Raw genomic sequence first — 24,493 nt, forward strand, 5'->3', positions numbered from 1 at the left:
TGGTCTGGCATATCCTCCTGGAAATATAAACCCTACGGAGGCTCAGGATTCAGACTCCAAAGGCCACTCACTGATGTTGCCACTCAGCCAAGTCTGGTTCACAGCCGGGCCCGTGTCAGCCACGGCCTGGCCTGGGTCTGCACCGGGTGGGGAGTGGCAAGGTCGAGGCCCAGATTACTTCCAGGCCATGAGTGCGACCCCGGACCACCTCTCGGCCTCATCCGCCGCTTCTGTTCTGCTTCAATTAGGTCAGTGCACTTTCCCCACCCCAGTTCTTGCTGAACACCCAGCTTGTCTGTGTTTGTTTGTTTGTTTGTTTGTTTTTTCTGCTGCTCTGTGGCAATTATTCAGATGACACTTACCCTGACAAGCTCAGAATGGTGCCCTTCCCAAGTTAGGCAAAGCGTCGCTCTTTCTTACACAAACAGCAAGCAAAGAACAAAAACCACGATCAGCTGTCAAAACACTGTCACAGACAAAACAGCTGACTAGTAGCCACCCAGATGACAAAAAATGCTGATGCCCCCAAGTTCCCGATGCTCACCCCCCCCCCCCCCCCACGGCACAGCCCCGAGATCTCTACAGGCTCCGGGAGGCCTGAACCCAGAGAGCCGAGGGGGAAACAGACATGGGAACGAGAACACGCACGGCACTGCTCCCTGTTTCTTCCCAAGCCTAGCCAGATAAAGAAGCTTTTCACGATTTATCTTCCAGGCTGTAAAATAATAATTTGCTTAGCTTGTCAGACGGCTGGGGGAGAACTTCAGAGAAACGCTCTTCCTCATCTTTCTGCGGATTCTACCATCTGCTGGAAAAATCAGAGCGCCTCACCCCGCGCCCTCGGAGCTGAATGCATTTTGCCCAACCAGGACAAGCTTCTCTGAGCATGTTCTAGCTCGTGCTGGCCGGGGGACATCCTCCCCGGCACTGGGTACTCGGCTTTATCTTGGCCGGGAGAACAAGAACATTCTTTCACGAAGCCGTGAACACAGTGTCTCCCTCGGCCACCTTCTCCGCCGCCCTCTCAGATCAGGAAAACCCTTGAGGCCTCTCTCAGCCCGTACGCAGTTCCCACTCTCTGCTAAGAGGGGGGAAAGGAGACAGGGACAGAAGGTTCTCGGGGCTTCAGACCCTGAAGCTCAGGTCTGGTACTTCCAGCTACCCTGAAGAACAGAACGGCATGCTTTCAGAGGCGTCTTGCCGGGACCCTCCCGAGTACAGCTTCTTGCGTCAGTGACTTCTTGCCTGCCACCCCCTCTCTCCGCTGGCCACCCTTAAGCTTCCCTCTGAACTGCTACACCACCATCACCACGAATGTCACCACAGACCCGGGGAGAGCGCTCGTTTGGTAAGTCAACAGAGACTGAATGCCACTGGAAGCCTCCCCCAGAGTGAGTCACCAACTCAGAGCTTCAGCAAAACGTCCTCTTGGAGTGATGTGACAGCTCTTGAGGGCCGGAGGGGACGGGGAAGCGAGGGAGGCCGCTTCACAGGGCCCTCTCTCCAACCTCTGCAGGCTGGTGTTTACGTCTGCTGGGAGACTCTGGAAGATCGGAGGCTGGGAGTGGTCACCACGCTCAACCCTTGCCCCACTCACTGCCACCTCGGGTGATGCTGAGGGCCCGGACTCGGTGATGGGATCCCACACGGCAGGACAAAAGCCACGTATGCTGGGCTTCCTCTGGCACTAGGAGTCACGCAGGATCCCGGCAGGGGGAGGGTCGCCTGATCATTCTGCAGCAGGGAGGGCTGTTGGGGGGTGGGTGAGAGCAGGGGGCTAGAGCCAGGCCACCTGAGCCCCAATCCCGGCTCCGTTACTAGGGGGTGAGAGAACCTGAGTAAGTCACATGACCTCTGAGCTTCAGTCTCCGCATCCATAAAATGGGAGCAGCAGCCGTTCCTGCCTCGTGGTAGCGCCGTGCCCTTGCAGCGCACTGACACATGCACATGCCCGCAGCAGTGCGGGGCACATGGGAGGCCTTCAGTGCATGTAGCCATAATGCACTCATCCCTGCTGACCAGAGATCTGGCTCCGTGTCAGTGGGGCCGGCTCAAGTTCAAGCTGACTTTGGAAAGGAAAACACAGCAGTTCTAATCAATCCTGCCTACCTTCATCCACTCAACAGGTATCTATTGAGTGTCTATTATGTACCCCAATCTCTAGCGGGAGGGAACAGTCCTAGAAACATCATGAGAACGTAGCCCGCTAAACACTGGATATGAATTCTGATGTCAGAAAAACGTCAACTAAATAATCCAACGGAAACAAAGTTACCCTCTTTTTTTTCCTGTCATCTTCCCGTTGTCCCCAAACTTGAGAAACTCACAATGGTATCTTCCAGCAGAGGACTTCCGAGGAAGGGTTTCAAGTTTGGGGTTTGAGAGTATCTACCACGCTCGGGGGAGGTGGTACGAGATCACTGTTGTCCCAGGATGAGCCTTTTCAGTGGTCTCTCCCCTGCATCTATCTGTTCTCCCTTCTGGATACGTAGGTGCAGCCTGTCCACGTGGTGGCGGGGGCCAAAGGGCTCCTGACTCCAGCCAGAGCAGCTGGCGGCTGCTGAAGAAATGGGTAGCCAGGCGTGCCTTAGCCTGACACGCTCTGTGCACCCTTGCCTACAAGGACCCCTGTCTGCAGGCAGGAGGGCCTGGGAGCCGGCACGGGCAGTGCCCACTGGTGGGTGCACCAGCACTGGGAGAAGGTGGAGCCAAGTGCCCCAGCAGGAAGTCATCCCGACGCTGTGGTCTTGCACTGCCCGTCGCCTCGGGAAGCTCACGCGCAGGTGTTCCCTGCTCCATCCCAGGTGGCCAACCCCAAGTTGCCCTCGAGTTCTGGACAGCCGTTCTAGCTCCACACCCCCTGCACCGGGCCCCAGGGGGTCTCAGGCAGGTTGTCAGGAAGTTCACTCACCTCCTGCCAGGGCACCGTGGGCCCCAAAGAACAGAGAAACCGATGGACAAAGGAAGAATCTGAAATGCATTAGGCACCTACTGTATGCCAGTTTCCTCCATGCCCATTATCCTCCCTTAACCCTCAGAAAAAGTATGGGAGGCAGCTGTGATCGTCCCTGCTTTGTGTGCATTAAAAACAAAAACAAAAACAAAAACAAAAACAAAAAAACAAAAAAAAAACCCTGAGGCTAAATGAGGAGGCATGACTTGTCCCATGGTCACTGGCTGAGAGCCGGCCATCGGTCCCAAGTCTGCACGTGTCCCCTTCTCCTCTTCCTCTGTTCTCTGCCCTTGCCTTTGTGTCTCCAAGCACATCACTAACAGTTCTGCACACAGTAGACACTTCATAAAAGTTGGCTGCTCTCAAGGGGGTTGGTGAAACCATGCTCCTCAGGCATAGATCATTTTGCTACATAGATGGACAGTGGGTGGGCACGTCAAAACCAGGTGTGGAAAAGCAGCCCTCAGCTCACTCCCCCTACACGGTCCAGTGACCCAGAATCCCAAGGGTGTGAGAAGGCACGTATGATACCACGTCCCCCCAAGAGCCTCCTATGAAGGGAGGGAGGCGGCCTCCCAAAAGGCTGGGACATGCAGTGGATGCTAGAAATGGGCCGGCGCGCTCCATCTCGACGGACCAACCTGTTCTGTTAATATGCTGGTGCCACACAGTCTCGTTTGTCACGGTGCGTTCTGGGGGCCAGCAGCATCCACAGCTCCTGGGAGCTTGTGTGCCTGCCCTGGGCCTACTGGTCAGAATCTGGATTTTAGCAGGATCCCCAGGCACTTGGTGTGCACATGCAAGTTGACTTAGAACTTGACTGGTTGCGGTTCCTCTGAAAGGGGATGCCATCACAGGCTCTGGCTGTATCTCAGTGGAGGGAAGCCAGTGTGACAGAGCTGGGGACTTGTGAAATAAACCCCACACCCACATCCCCAGCTCCCCCCTCCAAGGCCACCGCCCAGATGCAACGCTGGGGATTCCCCACAGCAAGCAGGACTCACAGTCTCCATCCTCCCTCTTGGTCACCAGAGGTGACTCTGAAGAGAAGAAAGGAATGCATTCCCCAGGACGGTGCTGGGAGGCATTTGCCAACAGCGTGTGTCACTGTTGCCTGTGAAAGTGGACCGTGCGTCCCTGCCCTTGTGTGTCGCCTCCCTGAGCTGCTGAGGACCTCACCTGGGCCATCCCCAGCTTCTCTTTCAGTCCCTGCAGGAGGGTGCGGGGCTCGATCTCCTGCAATAGCACCAAGTAACCCACAGCCACTGTGGGAGGGACTGAGTGACACCTGAGTGACACCAGAGAGCCAGGGGTGGGGCGCACGGAGGGAGCAGGGTCTCTGCTTTCTCTCGCTGACACCAGCTAGGAGCTATCCACACGCCTCACGAAACCTTCCCAGGATAAAGAGAAAGCAGGAGTTTGCTAGTGGGCCTGCCACCCCAGAGCCATGAGGCTGACCCACGCCCTGACCTCACCCTCACAGCCCTCCTTCTTCAGGGCCCACGAAAGCCCAGAAGCACTGCCCAGAACCGGTGCAGGAAGCAGGGTGACAGGCAGGGGTCCTCTGTCCCACCACCACAGCCTGGCACAGCTGCTCCTGGTGGGGGAGATACCAGGTCTGAGATGGCTGTACCTGGACTCTGGGAATCAGGAGCCCCTCCCCCCCCACCCCCAACAGGATTTGGGAGTCAGGGTCAACTCCTCCCCCATCATCCCTGCCTACCCCCAGCCTCCCAGGAAACCTTTCCTGAAGCTACTGATCACTATCCTCCTTCCTCCCTCCGTCCCCCCCACCCCGCCCAACACAGTGTTTTTCTCCTCTGCCCCGGGTCCAAACCATGGAGTGTGGCCAGGTGGTCCCAAAGACAGAAGGACGGAGAGGGCAGACAGGCTCACAGCACCCCGGAATCCAACTCTGGAGTCACCTGAAGCCCCCGTGCCCCCTGTCTCTCCCCAGAAAGGCACCCGGACTTCTGCGGAGAGGAGCCCCGCACCCGACTTGGGCAACCCTGGAAAGCGAACGGGCTGCTTCACGCAAGCTGTGAGCTCACCCCAGGACGCCTGGGGCCAGCGCGGCCGGGCAATCCCGCCCCCATCCTGTCCCCCCGCTTAATCCTTGGTCCGAAATAGCCAGGGGTAATCCCAGGGTGAGGCGGGCGGGGTATAACCCCCGGGCCGCGAAGGAGGAGACGGAGGCGTCCAGAGGGAAGAGACTCGCTCATCTCCGGCTAGAGGGAGTATACGGTCCCTCCCGGAGGGACAGAGACGCGAGTGACCCAGGCCCGCTCGAGGGCGGGATCTGCGCCTCCCGCACCCCCTTCCCACTGGGTCTCGGGCTCTCAGGGTCAGGAGTTCTGGCCCCACAACCCAGAGCCCCAGTTCTGCGCGCGGACAGCAAGCACCCCGTAGCGAGGCCGATCCCGCCACCGAGCCTCGGGGGTCGCTGGAGCCCGAGTCCGGAGCCGTCCGTCCTCGGAGAGCGGGCGGGTGGAAGCGCCAGGCAGCGCCCCAGAACCTCTTTCCCAGGGAACCCGGTCCCCGCCCCAGCTCCAGCCCCGGGTCTGGGGTCCACCGGCGCGCCCTCTGGACTGGCTTCTCCCCGCCTCCGCCCAACTCCCCGCCCAGCCCCGAGGGGAGCGGGCCCCCCTCCCCAAGAAGTTCGCGCACCCTCGACACGCCCGCCGCCCCCGGTGCCTGCTTACTTGTCGCGGCGGCAGCCGAGCTCCGGGATGACGCTGAGCGGCTGCGGGCCGGCGCCAGGGCTGGGGTCCGGGCGGCGAGCGCACGCGGCCAGGTGCCGCCGGTGCCGCTCCAGCAGGTCGGCGTCCTCGCGGCTCAGCCGCGCCACTTGGCGCTCCAGCTCCTCGATGCGCCGCCGCCGGCGCGCCAGCAGCTCCTGCTGCGCCGCGACGATCCGGGTCAGCTCCTACAGGTACTCGGCCGCCATGCCGGGGGGCTCGGCGGCGCTGGTCATGGCCCCCGCCCGGCGGCCGGCAGCGCCTCAGGCCAGCGGGCGGCGGGGCGGCGGCGGCGGCGGCGGCGGGGCGGCCATGGCTGCGCGGCGGGGACGGTGGCTCGGCGCGGCGCGGCGCGGGGCTCGGCCCGGGGGGCGCGGCGGCGCGGCGCTGCGGCCGCCGCGGGCAAGCGAGGAGTTTTGCAAAGTGCCGGCTGCGACGCGAGGGGGAGAGGGATCCGGAGCGGCCGGCGCGGGAGGAGGCGGGAGGGAGGGCCCCGCGCCCCCGCGCCCCCGCGCCCCCGCGCCCCCGCGCCCCCGCGCCCCCGCGCCCCCGCGCCCCCGCGCCCCCGCGCCCCCGCGCCCCCGCGCCCCCGCGCCCCCGCGCCCCCGCGCCCCCGCGCCCCCGCGCGAACCACTACCGCCTCATCACCCGCCGCCTCCCAGCCGCTCTGATGTATACATTTAATTTAAAAAGAAATTCGGCAAAATATATCTTCATATTGCCATCAGCAAACGATTTTCAGGGTGAGTAGAAAAATAGTTAATAAATTCAGAAGAACTTTGAATTTTTAAAAAACATCGATCTCCTAAGCGCCGGGTTTGTTTGGTTGCAGACCTCTACAAGTTTCCTAGACCGTCCATTCTGCGTTCTAACGGGTTGGTGGCCCTGATGCCTCCAAGATGTCAACCCAATATAAAATGCATCATAAGATTTAAACAGACATTTTACCAAAGAAGACAAACCAGTGGCAAATAAGCCCATAAAAAGATGCCCAAGGGGCACCTGGGTGGCTCAAGTGGTTAAGCATCTGACTTCAGCTCAGGTCATCATCTCACAGTTCATGAGTTCGAGCCCCATGTAGGGCTCTGTGCTGACAGCTCAGAGCCTGGAGCCTGCTTCAGATTCTGTGTCTTCCTCTCTCTCTGCCTGGAGAGAGATAATTCTCTCTCCGATCTCTACCCCGATCATTCTCTCTCTCTCTCTCTCTCTCTCTCTCCCTCCCTCCCTCCCTTTCTCAGTCTTTCCCTCTCCCTCTCCCTCTCTCTCCTTCTCCCCCCCCTCAAAAATAAACCTTAAAAAAAAGATACTCAACATCATTAGTCATTAGAGAAATGCAAATCAACACCACGGCGACTTATAAATGACACCCAAACCGTAAGCAACCAAAGGAAAAGCAGATCAGTTGAGTATCACCGAAATCAAAAACGTTTGTGCTTCAAAGGACACCAGTCAAGAAACTGGAATTGACAACCTACAGAACAGGGAAAAAGAGTTTTTGCTGATCATATATTTGATGAGAGACTTGTATCTAGAATATCTAAAGAGCTTTTATAGCTCAATAACTAAAAAGGCGGGATAACCCCGATGTAAAATGGGTAAAGGATCTGAATAGACATTTCTCCCCAAGCAGATATAATAAGCACATGAAAAGATGCTCACTTTCAGTAGCCCTCAGGAAAACGCAAATCGAAACCACTGAGATATCCCTTCACACCTTGTGGGTGTGGCTAAAATTAATTTAGCCCGTAGGTTGGCTAACATTAATAATACAAAAAATAATAAGTGTTGGCAAGGATGTAGAGAAATTGAACACTCAGACACTGCTGGTGGGAATGTAATATGGTATGGCTGCTTTGGAAAATAATCTGGCAGTTCCTCAAACATTGAAGCCATATGACCCCGAAATTCCACTCCTAAGTGTACAGCCGGGAGAACTGAAAACATACATTCACACAAAATCTTATACATAAATCCAAAGGTCCGTCAATTGAACAATGGATACATAACAATGGTATATCCATACCATGAGTATTATTTGGTAATAAAATGGAATAGAATACTGACATGTGCTCTAATATGGATAAATCTTCCAAACGTTATGCTAAGTGGAAGGAGTCATGCACAAAAGACTATGTATTGTATGATTCCATTTATGCACAATTCCCAGAACAGGTAAATCCACAGAAACAGAAAGCAGATCTGTGGTCACTTAAGGGCTGGGCTGGGGGTAGTGGGTAGGTGAAGAATTCTTTATGGGGTAAAGAAAATGTCCTGAAATGGACTGTGATGGTGTTTGTAAAACTCCCTGACTGTACTGAAAGTTGTTGAGTTGTATACTTTTAAAGGGTGAACTGTGTGGTATGTTAATTGAACCTTGATGAAGCTGCTAAAAGGAAAAAAAAATGATTATTTACTAGAATGGCTTTAGTTAAGAAGACTGACCATTCTTCCAGAGTCCCCATGCGGTGCAGGGTGGTGGGGTGGGGAGCCAGGGGTGGGTAACCAGTTTCTCCAGGCTCAGCATGAATCCCTTCCAGAACCCCTGCCCAGTTGGGGACATCGATGTGACCGTGGGGGAGACCCGGCCTGCCTGACCCCAGTGCACATCTGCAACCTCCCACCAGAGGCCTGGCCCAGAGGAGCCGTAGATCATTGTGTTCCTGTTGAAGAAATAGCATCGCTGGCCTGTCACTTGGACACATTCTGTTGGCCAAAGTCCTGAGTCGAGCCAGGTTCAAAGGAAGCCCCTGGATGGGAGATGCCGTGCACCGCCAAGGGTGTGGAGACAGGAAGGGGGCAGCATCAGGCCGTTGGTGTAATCGTGGCTAACGTGGCACCAGGTGCGCAACAGGGGCTCCGTAAGTGAGGCTCACATTTCATTTCAAGGGCACATCCATCGCTTCCTGCAGCTTGAAGCCAGGACTGTGGTGGGATGAGGGAAGGGGCTTTTTCTCAGGACACCCCAGCGGCCAGGGCCCCTTGATGGCATCATAAACCGGCCCCTCCTCGGCAGGACCAATCTCTGTTGTAGCTGTCGCCTTCCATGTGCCCTCCATTGATGTCGGTGACTATGACGTTAGGTGCTACTGCGGCCGTCTGCCTACCCGGGGGGACACTGTGTCATGGGGCTCCCTTCCCATCTTCCCACTCCCGGCAAGCGTGAGGAGCTAGCGGACCTGCTGAAACACGCAGTGTCTGCTTGGGTCTCACTGTAGAAGGCCATGGGAAGAGCACAGAGGGCTCTGGAGGTGGAGGCAAGATGAGTGGAGCCTGAGGAGAGCTGAAGTCCCCGCATGCCAGGACAGCAACTGCCTGCTAAACCCTGGCTCCAGCCACCTTCCCTTCACCCCGAGCTGGGGCCGTGCCAACAAGCCCAGCATGGATTCCTGGGTACGGATGATGAGGTTGAAACCCATGACAAGAGTCACTTGCCCAACGCCACCCAGCAGGTTAGAGGCAGAGGGTTTTGTCCTTAAACTCCAGGCTCTATATACATGGTTTCCCCCCACCCTGCACCATTTCCAGTGGTTTATTATTTCACAAGACCTCACCTTGAAGTGAAGCCTTCTTTCGTACTCTATCATAGAGGGGACAGAGAAAAGGGGTCAAGGTACAGCTACCAGTGCCCCCCCCCATTACTGGACACCCACATTCCCTCCTCCCCACTCTACCATTCTGCATTTCCTCACATTAGACACGTCACATGCTCTAATGCCTTTGCTTTTTTGCACATGCTGTTCCTTCTCCCAGATACTCCTTTCCCTTTCCCGTACTCCCCAGACTGGCAAATTCCTACCCATCCTACAAGACCCAATCCAAGTGACTCCTCCCTCCAGAAGCCCTCTCAGACTTCTTCCCTGGCCCACTTGAAGGCTCCTTTTGGTTCTTTGTGATATTTAAAAGATGGTCTTTACCAGTTTGATGGGGCTGTAGAGAAACAAGCACTAACTCTTAGTCACTGCTGGAGTGACAATTGGCACAAGCTCCTCGAGGGACAACTGGAGAATCGAACTGTCCTCCAGATGTCAAATGCACGCACCCTTTGACCCGAAAGCTCCAGTATTAGAAGCCTAGCCCATGATAAACTCACTCGCGTGCTCAAAGGAATCATGGAGAGTCTGCTCTGAGGACCTTCTGCGGCCTTAGAGGACATTGGGTGGCTCCCTATGGATTGACGAGAGTGACCTCAGGACAGAGGGAGTGACAAAAGTTGGGCACAGGAACGGTAGACACGGATGTTTCTACCAGTGTGACGATAGGAAGGGATATGCAGATTGAGTGCTTGAATATGTATAGACTATTTCCAGAAGGATACACTCCAGATAGTGCTGAAAGTGATGCCTCTGAATTCTTCTACTTCCTCATGTATATTTTACCATTTTACAAAGTGTTGAGAGCCTAGCAGCAGGAAGAAGACTGACCCTACAGACTTTCGTAGAGGTCGGATATCGTTTTCCATTCGCACATGTATTGCCTTTTCAAAACACAGCCATAATAATTAACTGACAGAAAACAAAAAATCTCAGGGCATTACATTCTCTATGCACATCTGTCTGTCATTTCCACCACATTCTGCAGGCTGGAACCATGTATGATGAATCCCTGTACCTCCACTCCCACATCCTGCCACAAAGAAGGGCTCAGGAGATATGTGATGAATAAAGAACGAACGAATGAACAAACGAATGAACGAATGCATGGAGGAGGGAATAAGTGACCGAGAAGCCTGCAGTGTTACGAGGCAGGGGCAGTCCCTGAGCTCCTAGTGCAGACCCGAATCAGCACAGGGATCCTTCCCAGAGCTCTGCTGGGCTCCCTGGTTCCCTGAACCCTCGCTGGCAGGAATTAGGGGCCAGATGATCAGGGAGGAAGCTCCATCCTCCCCCTGCACATCCTCATCCCTACCCCTGGCATTTCTGTCTTCACTCTCTGCTTTGCCTGACCCTTTATTAAGCACAGACAAGTAGGAGAAAGTACAGACAGGCAGACAAACAAAAAATGGTGGATCAGGACTCAGAAATTCCGTTTGGCCACCAACTTGCTATTTAACCCAGGGTAACTCTCCTCTCAACTGTCTCTTTAAACTTTACGTTCCTCATCTGTCAATGGGCAGACTAAGCCCCCTTTCCAGGCTGCTCTGACGGCAAAATGGGGTCACGTATGGAAACGCTTAGAAAGAACCTGGCACATGGTAGATGTTGTAACATCGTCCCCTGCTCCACACTCTGATCTCCGCACTCCACACTCTGATTTGTCAGTGTCACCACGATGGAGTTGGAATAGAGACACCACTAAACAGTAAGCATGATTAGGAAACTAAGTATGTATGTTAAAAATATCAAAGTAGCCATTAGAAAAATAGAGAGACAAGGCATGATTTTCAAAGCAGTAGGGGGGAGAAATGGAACAAAACCAGTTTGATCGGTTTACAAATGAAACAATGAAATTATAATTAAAAACATAAACTAAGGTGGCCAAATGAGTCCAAACAGATCAACAAGTGCAATAAACATTAATGTTTTCAACTCCCTTATTAAAAGGCTGAGACTCTCAGGACTGTCCCGATGCCCAGCTGCCTGTATTTACAAGAGGAAAGGCATCGCAAGACCCCCTCCAGGTTGGAGCTCCCGCCTCCTGCCCCCCCCGCCCCCCGCCTCACCTGTGCTGATGTTCCAGACCTCCAATCCTCAAACTTGGCCATTTGGCCCTGCCCGGTGGGGGGCTGGGGAGCACTTTGTGGTCAGCCCAGATGAGGGCCCGCTGGTGGATGCAGTCACCTTGTCAGTCATCATTTTTCTGCAAATCAGAAGGGTGCTCATCCCTCAGCTGTCCCGCCTTTCACAAACAGGTAACTGCTTTCAGGGCCCCTGGGAGCAGCTGCCCACAACAAGTAGGATTGAAGACCCTCCCGAGGTCTGACACCCCCAGTGCCAAGCTCCTGGAGTGTGTGAGCACAGAGCATAGTATCAGGACTCAGGCCTGTTCCAAGTGCCCCTGGTCCACTGTCTGCTGGGCCTAAATGGAAGCCTTTGATCTTCCCTTCAGAAAAAGGAATCTTCAGAATTACATTGTTAGCACTGACGCCTGTCTAGGCAAACAATCCCTTTATGACAAATGAAGAGGCCCAGAGAGGGGGTGTGGCTTGTCCGAGGACACGCAGCCCACCCTCAACGTAACCCCAAATTTGGTCATTAATGCTGCCTTTGTGAATTTTGCCATCACCAGATACTCCTAAATGCATTCTTGATTTTTTTCTTTGATTTACTTTTCTTAACAAAATACTTTTAATTTAAAAGTTTTGTTACCGAAACATATTTAGTCTGCAATAAAGCTTTGTTGGGGCACGTGGGTGGCTCAGTTGGTTAAGTGTCCAACTTTGGCTGAGGCTGTGGTCTCACGGGCTGTGAGTTCGAGCCCCGCGTCGGGCTCTGTGCTGACAGCTCAGACCCTGGAGCCTGCTTCGGAGTCTGTGTCTCCCTCTCTCTCTGCCCTTCCCCCACTCGTGCTCTCTCTCAAAAATAAATAAACATTAAGAAACTTTTTGAAATAAAGCTTTGTAGCACTTGCCATAATTAGAAGTTTATCTATATAATACAACAGGATGGAAAAAATGTTAGTATCTGGATAGAAGGTGTTGTCATTCTACACTGTGAGTTGATGGCTGTTCTTTCTAGATTAACAAGGGCTAGAGAGGTGTTAAAGGCCCAGTAGCACATAGCTGAGCCCTTCCCTTCATATAATCAGAGGGACTGAAGAAGAGAGACCTTTCTCTCCCTATGACCCTATGCTGTTTGGTGTGCTTTTGTCCGCATCTCAAACGACCCTTGGGGACTTGGTCTCAGGTGTATGAGGGCCCCGCAGGGCTGGTCCTAACCCCACCCCAAATCTCCGTCTTTCATCTGTAAAATGGACATAAGAATATCTACTTCTGAGAGCTGGTGGAGGCCATGCAATCAAATGAGGAAATAGGGGCGCTCAAGTGGCTCAGTCAGTTGAGCATCTGACTCTTGACTTCGGCCCAGGTCATGATCTCATGGTTGATGGGATCGAGCCCCACGTCGGGCTCTGCGCTGACAGTGAGGAGCCTGCTTGGGATTCTCTCTCTCTGCCCTTTCCCGGCTTGTGCTCTCATGTGCTCTCTCTCTTTCTCTCTCAAAATAAACAACAAAGAGAGAGGGGGGAGGGGAGAAGGAAGGAAGGAAGGAAGGAAGGAAGGAAGGAAGGAAGGAAGGAAGACGTGAGTTGCCCAGCACAGTGTCGCCCTGGGAGGGACTTAGAGTTGCCATTGCTGCAATAAATCTGAGGGGGAACAGCTTTAACAACACCCACCATGGGAGGCATGCGTATCTCTGCCCTTTTACAGACAGGAAGCCTGAGGCCCTGAGACAAGGCCTTCTCCCCTAGGCGTCTTCAGCCAGGAGCCTCTCAGGGGCCCATGAATATGTTTGAGAAGGGGAGTGGGGAAGGGAGGAAAGAAACACACTGACAAACACGTCAAAATGAATGAATGTTTAATTAAATGTCCAGAGAACGTAACATTAGTCAACTAGTCAATGGCATTTCAACTCAGCTCTGATACAGTTATATATAAATTCTATTTAATGAGGCATGTGGGTGCCTTTTAATACGTTTGACGTGATGTGGTGTGGATGGGCCAAACAGGACCTGGCAGAAGCCTTAAGATAGGCCTGCCCACACAAAGGAAGAGGTTTGTCAAGGAGTCCACTTGCATTCATTCATTCACCCATTCATTCATTCGCCCAGCAAGCCGAGAGTCTGCGAACTCAGCAGAGCCCACATGACAGTCCCTGATTCTGCTGGGTGGTCGCTCAGAGTCACTGCCTCCCTCCAGTGCTCATCTCTTAGTATCTCATCCTGAACTCGATTCCTCCCTCCATCTCCCCCCAGTGCAGGGTCCCTCCTGTACACATGGGGAAACGGAGGCTCGGAGAGAGCAAGGCAGGCATGAGGTCACGGAGGCTCACCCCGTCGGTGGCAGAGCAGGGATTAGCACCCACACCTCCCCGCTGTGCCTCTCCTGCAAGCAGGCAGGCCTACGTCCCCCAGGGACCCTCTCCTGGATCCTCATGAATATGTACGCGGCTGACCCCATCCAGCCTCCCCTCCTTCCAGAAGTCTGCCAGGAAGCCCATTACGGATTCATGTGGCACCGCCTGCATTTCTAATTAAGAGAACACGGTTGTTCTAATTTTAACATCAGTCCCGTACTACCTCTGACCCTCCCTGTCGCTTCTACAAGGGATGTTTTCGCCTCCAGAGACCACGTGCGGCCCTAGCTCTCTTGTCTGGTACTTGGGATGAATCATCTTCTGGAGGGCTCTTGGTAACGTGGGCGACTTGAATCCCTTGTTCTGGGGTCCCCGACGGATGCGTCCTCCATTAAGTGAAGAACGCCCACCCAGTTAGCACCTGGGCCAGGCTGGGGGCTGGAGGCCACGGTCCCTGTTAACCATGACCCTAAGAATAAAACCCAGCCGCCTCCCCAGGCCCGCCAAGCCTCTGCTGCTGACTTCTCTCTTCCAACTCTCCCTCCTGCCCCTCCCCCCCAGCCTAGGATTGCCAGAGGAAATACAGGGTGCCCAGCTACATTGGGATCTCCCAAGAAGACCAAATGATTTTTTAGTATGAGGATGCCCTGTGCCACATTTGGGGACATGCTTATACTAAAAGCTCTTTTGCCGTTTATCTGAAATTCTCATTTCAGAAATGTAACTGGGGGCTCTATGTTTGTATTTGCTAAATCTGGCAGCCCTATTCCAGCCACACTGTCCCCATGCTATTCCACGATCACACCCGCTAGCATTCCCACTTCAGGGCCTTTGCACGTGCTGTTCCTGCAGTCCGGAACACTCTTCCTGCCCCATCTTTGCAGATTCCTCAACTCAAACGTCACTGCTGCGGAAATCCTCCCTGACCACCAGACTGGAGCACTATCCCACCGTCACTGCCATCGTCCTCTCTTCCGCGATCCGGTCTTACGCCTCTTGGAGCGTTCAGCATGATCTCTGAGGTGATCTTACGTGTCTGTGTTTTTCTGTCTCTCCCCCCACGGCGTCAGCTCCACGGGAGAAGTGAGTCTGCCCAGCAGGGGGCCGGGCACACGCCTGCATCTTGGATGTTGTTCAGTATGTACAAGTTACCCCCCCTTGCAAGGAGCTTTCGTTTCGTCTACACTGTAGCACCGGAAACCTGAGCAGGGGGGTGACCGATATGTCCTTGGCCTCCAGCTGGCCCTTTGTAGGCCAGCAATTCCGCCCAGTACTTTCCATCGGTTGACTCATTTAACCTCAAATCAGCCCAGGTGACGGAGGCACCACTACTGCTTCTATTTCCCAGGGGAGGCAACGGAGACACAGAGAGATTCAGCCGCTTGCTCATAGTCACAGAGCTCAGGAGAAGTGGAGTCAGAATCTAAAGCCGGGCCTCCTGATTCCAGAGCCTGCACGTGGAAAACAGCGGCCCGGCCCAGCGCCTGGCTTCATTCTCTTACGTGTTTACAGCAGACTCCCAGAAGCCCCGCCCCCCGCCGCAGAACCTCAACACCCTCCTGACCTCAGCCAGACACTTCTCTTCCCCCACCATCGCCCACCCAGCGCCCACGCAATCCCCTGTCTTGTCCCCGTCAACTTAGCAACTGCCGCCCCTCTTCTTGGGGACCCTTCTTTCTCTTGTTTACCAGAAAATATTTTACTATTTCATCGAGATGTCTGACAAGCGTCCCCTCTTCCAGGCAGCCCTCCCTGACCATCCCCTCCGTCCTAGCACTAGGCTGGGGCCTCCTCCGGGGCTTCCTCAGGACTTCTCCCACTCTGGCCCTGGTCCAAGCCTGGGCTCTCTCCGTGCTAGACCATGAGCTCTGGAAGGGCAGAAGTGGGCCGGAGGCCTCCCAGGGCCCCAGCACCCAGTACAGACCGGGCTGAGAGGGTAATAGAAGTTCAGGACTGTGAGCACTACCCCTCCCATCAGCAGGGAACCTCAGTTGCTTCTGTCCCTTCTGTCCTCAGCAGGACTTTGGTTCCCATCTCGGGCTGTCCCCGGCCACCTGGAGCTGACTCCCCCGGTCGAACTGGAACAGGGACAGCCACTGAGTTGGGGCAGCTGGTTCATGGAGGGGCTTCCAGAAATTACATCCAGGTTGGGATTTTGGCTCAACAACTCTCAATACCCACCCAGAGGAAAGCCCATGCCCATATTTAGAAAGGTATCCTAGGGAGGGGCACCTGGGTGGCTCAGTTGGTTAAGCATCTGCCTTCGGCTCAGGTCATGATCTCACTGTTTGTTGAGTCCGAGCCCCACGTCGGGTTCTCTGCTGTCAGTGTGGAGCCCGCTTTAGATCCTCTGCCTCCCTCTCTCTGCCCCTCTCCTGCTTGCATGCCCTCGCTCTGAAAGACAAACATTAAAACAGTTTTTTTAAAAGAAAGTTATCCTAGGGAAATAATCAGACAAGTGCACAGAGACGAATGAGGATGCACATTTCGGGGACCAGCAAAACAGTGGAAACATTTATAACAAGAAAATGGTATAGGGGCAGCCGGGTGGCTCAGTCAGTTAAGTGTCCGACTTCTGCTCAGGTCGTGATCTCGCGGTCCGTGGGTTCGAGCCCACACCGGGCTCTGTGCTGACAGCTCGGAGCCTGGAGCCTGCTTCGGATTCTGTGTCTCCCTCACTCTCTGCCCCTCCCCCACTCACTCCCTCAAAAATGAACATTAAGAAATTTTTTTTTAGAATGATAAATAAAACATCGGAGACCAGCTGCTGCCCACTCCCCAGGGACTGGTTTTCTGACTTGTGCTGCATCTATCTGCCTGCATCAGCTGTTTCTCTTGTGCCGTTTTTGTCCTGTTCTCCGTCAGCCACAATAGCCACATCCCCTCCAGCTAGAGCCTTTGCTCACGCTGTTCCCCCTGCCCGGATCACTCTTCCCTCCCTTCCTTGCCTGGGTCACTACCACTCACTCCTCAAATCCCAACCCAGTCCTCACTTCCTTGTGGGGGCCCTCCCTGCCCAGATCACATCCCGCAATAATGTGGGCCTCCCAGGAACCCGTCATACGCGCCGTGGTCCCTGGATTGATTGGTGTGATTCTTGGTTTATCTTTTTCCCCGATTGGACCGTAAGCTCCACAAAGGTAGGAACTGATCTGTTTCACTTCCCCATCTAGCGCAGCGCCTGGCACACAGTGGGTGCTCAATATTTGTTGAAAGGATGTTTACATTAATGAATCACTAATGGATACAGACCCACACTTGCCGATGTGGCAAGATGCCTGTGATATATTTACATGCATGAAGAACATAGGTTACAAAATCTCTACTGCTTGCTGATGCTTTTGCAAGAAACACAATTTTTCTGTAAGCATTTATATAAAAGAAAAAAATCTTGGAAGGAAGAACAGGAAATCGAAATGCAATCAGCAGAGGGGCTGTGAGGGGATGTTTCTTTTCTTCTTGCTTATCTATAGTTTCTGCTTCAACTAGCTCAGATTACTCGGTAATTAGAAAAGTGCATACGAGTCCCCGGGGGGTCTCTTTGAAGCACAGGTTCTGATCCAGCAGGTCTGGGGCGGGGCTCCAGGTGACGCCCATGCTCTCAATCTAAGGGCTAGTCTCTCTCTCTCTCTCTCTCTCTCTCTGTCTCTCTCTCAGATGTCCAGAATCAGGCAAGGAGAGCCAGGGGCTTCAGCCCCTCACAGTGGTCATTATTGGGTAAATGGGGCCAGGGTTTGGCGGGGAGCTGGCCTGCTGGCCTGTCCAGCCCAGCTCAGTTATCCTTCTGCCGTCTAACCTCTCTGCTGCGGAGGACAGGGCAGCCCCTTGAGGACAGCAAATGTGCTGCCTGAGGACCTGGCTCAGAAGGCAGCCTGGGGCCTGGGCACTGGGGCTACTCCTTCACTGGACCCTCAGCACTGCAGAACTGGGAGCACCTGATCAGAACTGAGGGGGACACTGAGCCCTGGACAGAGGAGGGGACTAGACAGAAAGGACCAGAAGTAGAAGCCTGGGGAAGAGAAAGGGGCACAGGCGAGACAGTGTTTTCCCCAGATACAGCCCATCCACTCCCTTGATTCACCAGTCATCCCGCCAGCTACCACCAAAGCGATTCAACCCTCACATTCACCCCTAGGATACCCTTATTAGCCCAAACATATCAGGCTCCTGCTCAAGCACCATCCATGGCTCCCCATTGCCTGTGGGAGAGAGACTGTGTGGTAGGCTGCAAGACAACATGGCTGGTTAGAGTTGGGGTCAGGGGTGGGGGGCAGCCCAGGGGACACAATGCAGCCCGCCTCACTTATGATCATGACAGCAGTCCCAGCCAGCAGGGCAAAAAGTGTGAAGAACATGACCTGGTAGGAATCCAGGAAGTGCTGGAAAAGGCTGGCTCCATCTGTAGTCAATGGAAAGACAAGTTACCAAACGGCCGCATGGAGTCCCCTTGCGTCTGTGCGTGGCTGGAGGGTGAGGCGGCCTGCCTGAGGCCTGGGGCAGCAGCCGGTCCTATGGGGCTGTCACTCCAGCGATCCGTCCTATTCCATCTTGGGCCACTTGAACCAACCTGCGTCCACCCGAGGCCCTGCTGGGAGGAGGGTTCAGTTTCCATACCCATTCCAGGGAAGAGCAGAGCTGTCTGGGGGAGTTCGGAGGGTAAGGGTGGCCCGGGAGTCAGCCACGTGCCCGGAAAGGCAAGGCAGTGTGGAAGATGTCAAGCCAGGAGCTGCCGTCATGAAAACGGAGGTCAGGGTTGGGCAGAGGCTCTGGACAGGGATGTTGCCGCCCTCAGAACTGAGCCCCATGCACCACGGGAGCCTGGCATCAGCTGTCCCAAAGCCACTCCTCCTTTGGGGCCCTGCCTCGGGGTGGCCCAGACTGTGGCTTCCTCTTGCATCTCCCTCTGCCTCATCCTGGGCCCCTCCTCCTCCCCTAAATGGGCTGTCCTGAGTCAGGACACATCCCTGCTTGATGGGGGGAAAGAGGTGGCCTCTTCAAGTGCCCCTGACATTGGCCTTAACCCCTCAGGCTGTTCCTCTCCAGACCTGACCAGGCCACTTCCCTGCTCTCAAGAAAAAGCCCAAGCCCCTGGCCGGGGGTTCAAGGCTCCTCGTGGCCCGCCCCCTCACCCTGCACCTCACCCCAGGGCCCTTCTGACTGCTCGGCCCTCCCCCTGGCTACTCATCCTTCCAGACCTGAAGGAAGCAGTCCCTTTGAACCACACCCTCAGGCCAGCAAGTGTAAAATCACCCGCTCCGTGTGCCCCCCACTTCTTGAGCCCCATGTTTAGGATCATTCCTTTCTCGCTGCGTCTGTAATAGTCCATGCCCTGTTTGAGGTGAGGGCTTCTCAGGCATCTGCCCAGCACACACGCTGCTGTGCAACAGGTGCTCGTACACGACTGTGGGATAAATGAAGCATCCGTTACTGAGCACCTACTGTATATGCTAGGTAGGCCCTGTTCTAAGTGCTGTCCCCACATGCAGTACTCAGCTCCCAGTTGGGGAAGACCAGCGGAAATTATAATTAGTTGGGGAAGACCAGCGGAAATTATAATTAGTTGTAGTAATTATTCCCTAGGCTGACAGTGGGGAACAGGGCTATGGAAGAAGGAGAAGGATTTACGTGGGAGTAAGGTTCAGAATTTCCTAATATCTGAGCAGGGAATGTGTGAGGAAAGGCGGGTTTGACTGAGGTGGGGATGTGGCCAAGGGGCTATCGGGGAGAGAGGCGTCCCAGGCAGAGGGAACAGTGTATGCCAAGGGCTTAGCTGGGAGTTGCACGTGTTCCCAAAGTAGGAAGAAGGCCAGCGTGGCTGTAGCAAGGTGCCCAAGCGGGGAGACAAGTCATCAATGCTTTGGGGAGGCAGATTATGTGGGGCCGGCCTTTCAAGACACTGGAGAGGCTTGGGCTTTATCCCCCAGGGGAGGTGGGCGCCAAAGCAGTGTTGAGCAGAGGAGGGGGTACAATCCAGTCACATTTCAACAGGATCCCTCTAGCTACCCGAATGGGCCAAATCCACTTTGTGGGACAATCTGCATTTCTGAGTCCTCCAGGTCTTGACCCGCCCCCCCCCTGCTCTCCTGCCCAGATTTCCACCCACAGCCAAGACCACCCGGACCGGCCCTCCTCGCCCAGATCCATCCCAGCGGTGTCCCATCCCATGACTCACGAGGACCAGGCCCTCGGCGATCCATCACAAAGGCCACGGTGACCGGAATGGTGAGGGCTTGGTTAGTCATGGGGCTGGAGAAGGTCAGGGCGGTGGACAGAGGCCCCTGACTGCCAGCTGTGGGATCCGAGATGCCGACTGTGTATGTGATGAAGCTGGGGAGCCCCAAAGACTTTTCCTTCTCAAAGGCCAGCACAGCCGGGGACCCTGATTTCACCTGGGAGAGACAATGCGGCTGGAGAGCGGCACCCCCACCCCCGCTTCCACCTGACATGCTGTGCTTCCCTCTGGGGCCCAGACGGTAGGGGTGGGGACCCTTCCCTGGTCCACCTTCCTAGGTAGGCGATGACGCCTGGGTACTTCTAAGTGACAGCGTGAAATCTGCAAAGTCAGGGAAGGAGCATACTGTCTACACTTGGGAGTGTTTTTAAGGAAAGGACAAATCAATATCATTGAATTCTAATCAAGTGCTCTTTAAAAAAACGCTAAACCAACATGAACTACCACCAAACGCCAACTTTCCAAGGCAGCAGCCTGGAGCTCTGTTAATGGCCGATCGCCAGCAGCTCAACCCCTGGACTGGCAGACCCTCCATCAGCAGCAATGAATTCATCGCCGTCTCGCTCCAAGAACGTTCATCCACGTCCACGTTTGCTGCAGTGAGACCAGGGATACGGCAAACGGAGGAGCCAAAAACCCCTTTGTCACATCACCCCAGATCTCTTACCGGCCTGCTGGGCTGCGGGACCTAGGACATCGTTCACCCGGCATTCAGCAGATGGGGACACTGAGGCCCAGGGCTAGGGACTCGTCCCCAGTTGCGCGGGCATCGGTGATAAGTTAGGGATTATAGCGTTTCTTCCTCCCCCATGTCAGTGTACGTTCCTGCACTGACTTCATTCACTGAACATACTAAGTGTTCACTGAGCACATACTATGTGCTAGGTACGCTCTGTGCTAAGTACTGCCCTCGCATACCGAGCTCCTGGTTGGGGAAGTCTGGCAGCATTCCCAGTAACTAATTCAATGATACAAGCTCACAGATAATGGTATGGGGGAAAAGAAAAGGTTAAGGGTATCTACGTTTAAAAAATCTTTTTTTCACTTTTAAAGAGAGGTGGTCCACGACTTCCACGTTTCACCTCGTCTTCCCTGCCTTCCGGTCCTTTCCAAGGCCCCCGGCTCATGCATGGACGCCACTCACCTCCAGGTTCTCGAGAATCTCCACGGTACCAAAGACCTTGACCTCAGAGCTGGTGAAGTGGTTGCTCAAAAGGATTTCAGCCTGGTCAGTGTAAAGCCCCGGGCTGAAGGGCACCTCGGCACCAACGTGCTCGCCAGAGATGTGGCTGCCGGGGATGGAGGCGGTGACCAGCAGCGCTGTCTTCTTCATGCTGAGGTGTTTCAGCTGCTTGTCCGTCAGCCTGTGCATCGTGACTGAGCAGAGGTACCGGCCTGTGGAGACAAGCAAGCTCTGAGTTGTCCCCTCTCCCACCCACGCCCGGACGCTGCACTCTCTCCTTGCTCTTCTAACTGCAAAACTCCTACGCATCCTTCAGAGCCCAGGTGAGGCGTCACCTCCTCCAGGGACCTCCAGGGACGTCCCTCTTCAGCACCCCTGATCCAGCTTGGACACCCTTTCTGTGACCAGCACTCTCGCTCACTCCTCAGAATCCTCTGCTCGCCAGATCCCCACTGCATTGACGTTGCCTGGGGAAGGAACGTCTGGGCCAGCTCTGCACTTCAGGGCCTAGCCATCCTGGCTCTCAGGATGGGGGTGAGTAAATAATGAACGGATACCGTGACCCGATGCTGAGCTACAGGCTGAGCTGGAGCGGACTCCCAGGATGGCCCGTGGCCCCAGATAACAGCAGGAAGTCCTGTGAAGGTGTGGATTGGGGCTACCTTGGTGTTTGTTGGACCCTCCACGCCTGGCCCTGAGTAGATAAATGCGTTCAATGCACACTGTTGAGCAATGCCCTGGAAAGTACCTGGAACCCGGATGCCTGGGCTGGAGTCCCCTCCGTGCCCTTGCCAGCCAAGTGCCCCTGGGTGAGTCAGCCTCCTTGCTGGCCTGGTTTTCTCGGATCAAGTGGGAATAACTTCACACCCCCTCACGGGGCTGCATTAGCCAATAAACAGGGCACGGGACCATCAAATACCTGTTCTGTCCCTGCACTTGGGCCCCACACAGGTGCCCTGAGGACATACCTCCTGCATCTTAGGCAGCGGCCTGGGTGCTGACCCCGGGCCATGGCAAGCTGCAGGCTGGGCTTATTATGGTCTGGTGTTGTGCCCTCGCTAACGCCTCCTAATTAAGACCGGGCTGCATGTTCTTGGAAGGAACTGAAGAATGGTCCGAATGCTCATCGACACTCATTATCATAATGACACTGGGCAGCTACTGTCGAGGACTCGATAGTATATGCTGGGCACTGTGCTCAGCATATGGCAGGAACTATCCTACTGAACCCTCGAAGCACCCCACGTGGGCACCCCCCTTCTCAGACACTCCGCACCACGTGGCCGGCATGCCCGGGGCCAGGCAGTCACTCCAGCCCGTGGCGCGGGCATCAGGGGCAGTGGAAGTTCTGTTTGGACACACTGTGGGGCCCTTGGCTAGTTAACGAGGGCCCTTCTGCCCAGCTCTCGCTTGCACCGCTCAGCTCTAAGGCATCATCCTTCCCATTTCACAGAGGGAGGCAGCCTTAACACCCACTGGCCCTGAGGCGGGAAGAGCAGAAAGGGACCTAAACCCGGGCTTTCCAACTCTGAAATGTGTCCTGCCTGCTGCATGTAGGTGGGTGCCGAGGACAGCCAGCGCCCAGCATTGGACCGCCAACCCCGCCCGGCGGCCAAAATGAATGACAGGCCAGAGTGGTGGCATCGACCGCCAGGCTGGGCTCCTGACAGACATGGCCCTTCCGGACAGATGGCTGCCGTGAGCCCGGCACGCCAACAGGAACCTTCCATGCAAGCCAGTCGTCCCATGCAAACCCCTGCAAACGTACCCAGGGTGGCGTCAAATCCTGGTTCTGCCGTGAAAACGTCACGCGCTGGGAAATCGAAGGCATCTTGCTTGAACTGGAGGTGGCAGCTAATGAGGGATTCTGGGTGCAGAGTCTCAATGGTTTCCATCTGGGAGGGAGAGCACTCACCTGGAGAGGGGAAGGGGTGAGAAGGGCATGGGCCAGACCTACTAGGCGCCCCACCCCGGCCCCCCTGCACAGGCTTCTGCATCCGTCTGTTAGAGCCCCGAAACGAGGGAGCAAGAGCAGGCCAGGTGCAGGCTAGCCGGGCCGTGAAACGCCCCACATTCCTTCCACACAGGGCCCCCCGAGGGCTGCCCAAAGCTTCGTGACAGCACCACGGTTTATAAGAGCTGGGGAGAATTCTATGGGGGAGGAGGGTCATTCCGCATCGTGGGCAATTTCAGATCAGAATTTCAGCATTTGGGCTACAGAGCCTGCGTCCCGCAGCATAGCAGATGGGTCGGGCCCACTAATGCACATCGTCTGTTCCTGTCGGCAGGGGGAAAATGGGCAATTTATTTCTCGACTTCAGGAGGGCAACAGTTTCCCACTAATACACTGAGTATCATCTCGGCAATTGTGCAGTATTGGCCCCGTGCCCTGAGGTAGGAAAAGAGAGGTTATATGATGCAGAAAAGCTACGTCATCAATCAGAACAAGAACAGTGGTATTTAATTCCACTGGGTACGTGGTTTAAAACAAAAACAAAAACAAAAAACACCAAACCAGCCCACATCGATGTATTTACTTCTGGCAGTTGCTGTCCAGGGCTGTCACGGGCAGGGCCAGGGTCGGATGTTCTATGCATGACTTGGAAAAGGTAATCACAAAAATCAAAATCGGCGGCGAGGCCTGCTAAATCATTACTTTCTTGGGATTACCAGCAGTCAACTGGGGCTTTCTTTACTCGGCTGCCCTGGGGCTGAAGTGGCACTTCCAGCTCAGACACAGGCAGCTTCTGGGTGCTGGGCTCTTTTAGAAAGAACACTCGGATTTCGAAAAAGCTGGAAGGAATGGGCCAGCAGGGGTTAAATGCTCTCTCTGCCTTTGGCGTGAGGTTAAGCAGGGCCACGGGGAGCCTCCTCCCTGCTCCTGCGACTGGACTGGCGGGGCCCCTCCCCAGACCAAGCAAGCCCCTCACTCTTTACCTCTCAGGTTAGAGCCTCTGTCTCCCAAGGTGACGGTCACTTTGGAGGCCTCCTGGAAGCTGGTCTGGCCTGGGCGGACGGAATGGGCCACGATCCTTTGAGGGACACCGATCGCTATCTGGGGAGGGAGCCGAGGCAGCTGCACTGAGCACCGACCACGTGTGGGCTCAGTGACGGGCATTTTTGTGACCTCACCCCGTTGCCCGGGATGCAGGCACTGCCCATTGCACAGGGGACAAAACTGAGGCTCCACGTCTTTTTGAGACTTGGCCAGATGTGGCAGATCTGGGCTTAGACCCCAGGCCGGTCAGACTCTGCCTCCCTCTGAACGAGCTGCTTTTCCTAACAGCAGAGTGCGGTGCTGAACAGCAGGTGTGAATGCATTCAGTCCGGGGTGGGCTGTGGGGTTTGGCTCCTGGGACAGCGGCAGATCACTTCTCT

At 55.1% G+C, this 24,493-nt stretch overlaps 1 protein-coding gene across 1 annotated transcript in view; it reads right to left on the minus strand.

Annotated features, from left to right (window-relative positions):
• Positions 1-24,493, minus strand: part of LOC131488375 (nuclear pore membrane glycoprotein 210-like) — a 61,470-nt gene that overhangs the window by 3,945 nt on the left and 33,032 nt on the right. The window contains 12 exon segments of the mRNA XM_058690161.1: positions 72-137; positions 3,958-4,030; positions 4,133-4,218; positions 4,429-4,550; positions 5,656-5,852; positions 5,884-6,121; positions 9,243-9,268; positions 17,900-18,099; positions 19,873-20,089; positions 21,077-21,327; positions 22,884-23,030; positions 24,053-24,170. Of these exon segments, the coding sequence (XP_058546144.1) occupies positions 72-137; positions 3,958-4,030; positions 4,133-4,218; positions 4,429-4,550; positions 5,656-5,852; positions 5,884-6,121; positions 9,243-9,268; positions 17,900-18,099; positions 19,873-20,089; positions 21,077-21,327; positions 22,884-23,030; positions 24,053-24,170 (1,741 nt within the window).

Source organism: Neofelis nebulosa, chromosome 1 (genome assembly GCF_028018385.1).
Source record: "Neofelis nebulosa isolate mNeoNeb1 chromosome 1, mNeoNeb1.pri, whole genome shotgun sequence".
NCBI classification, from domain to species: Eukaryota; Metazoa; Chordata; class Mammalia; order Carnivora; family Felidae; genus Neofelis; species Neofelis nebulosa.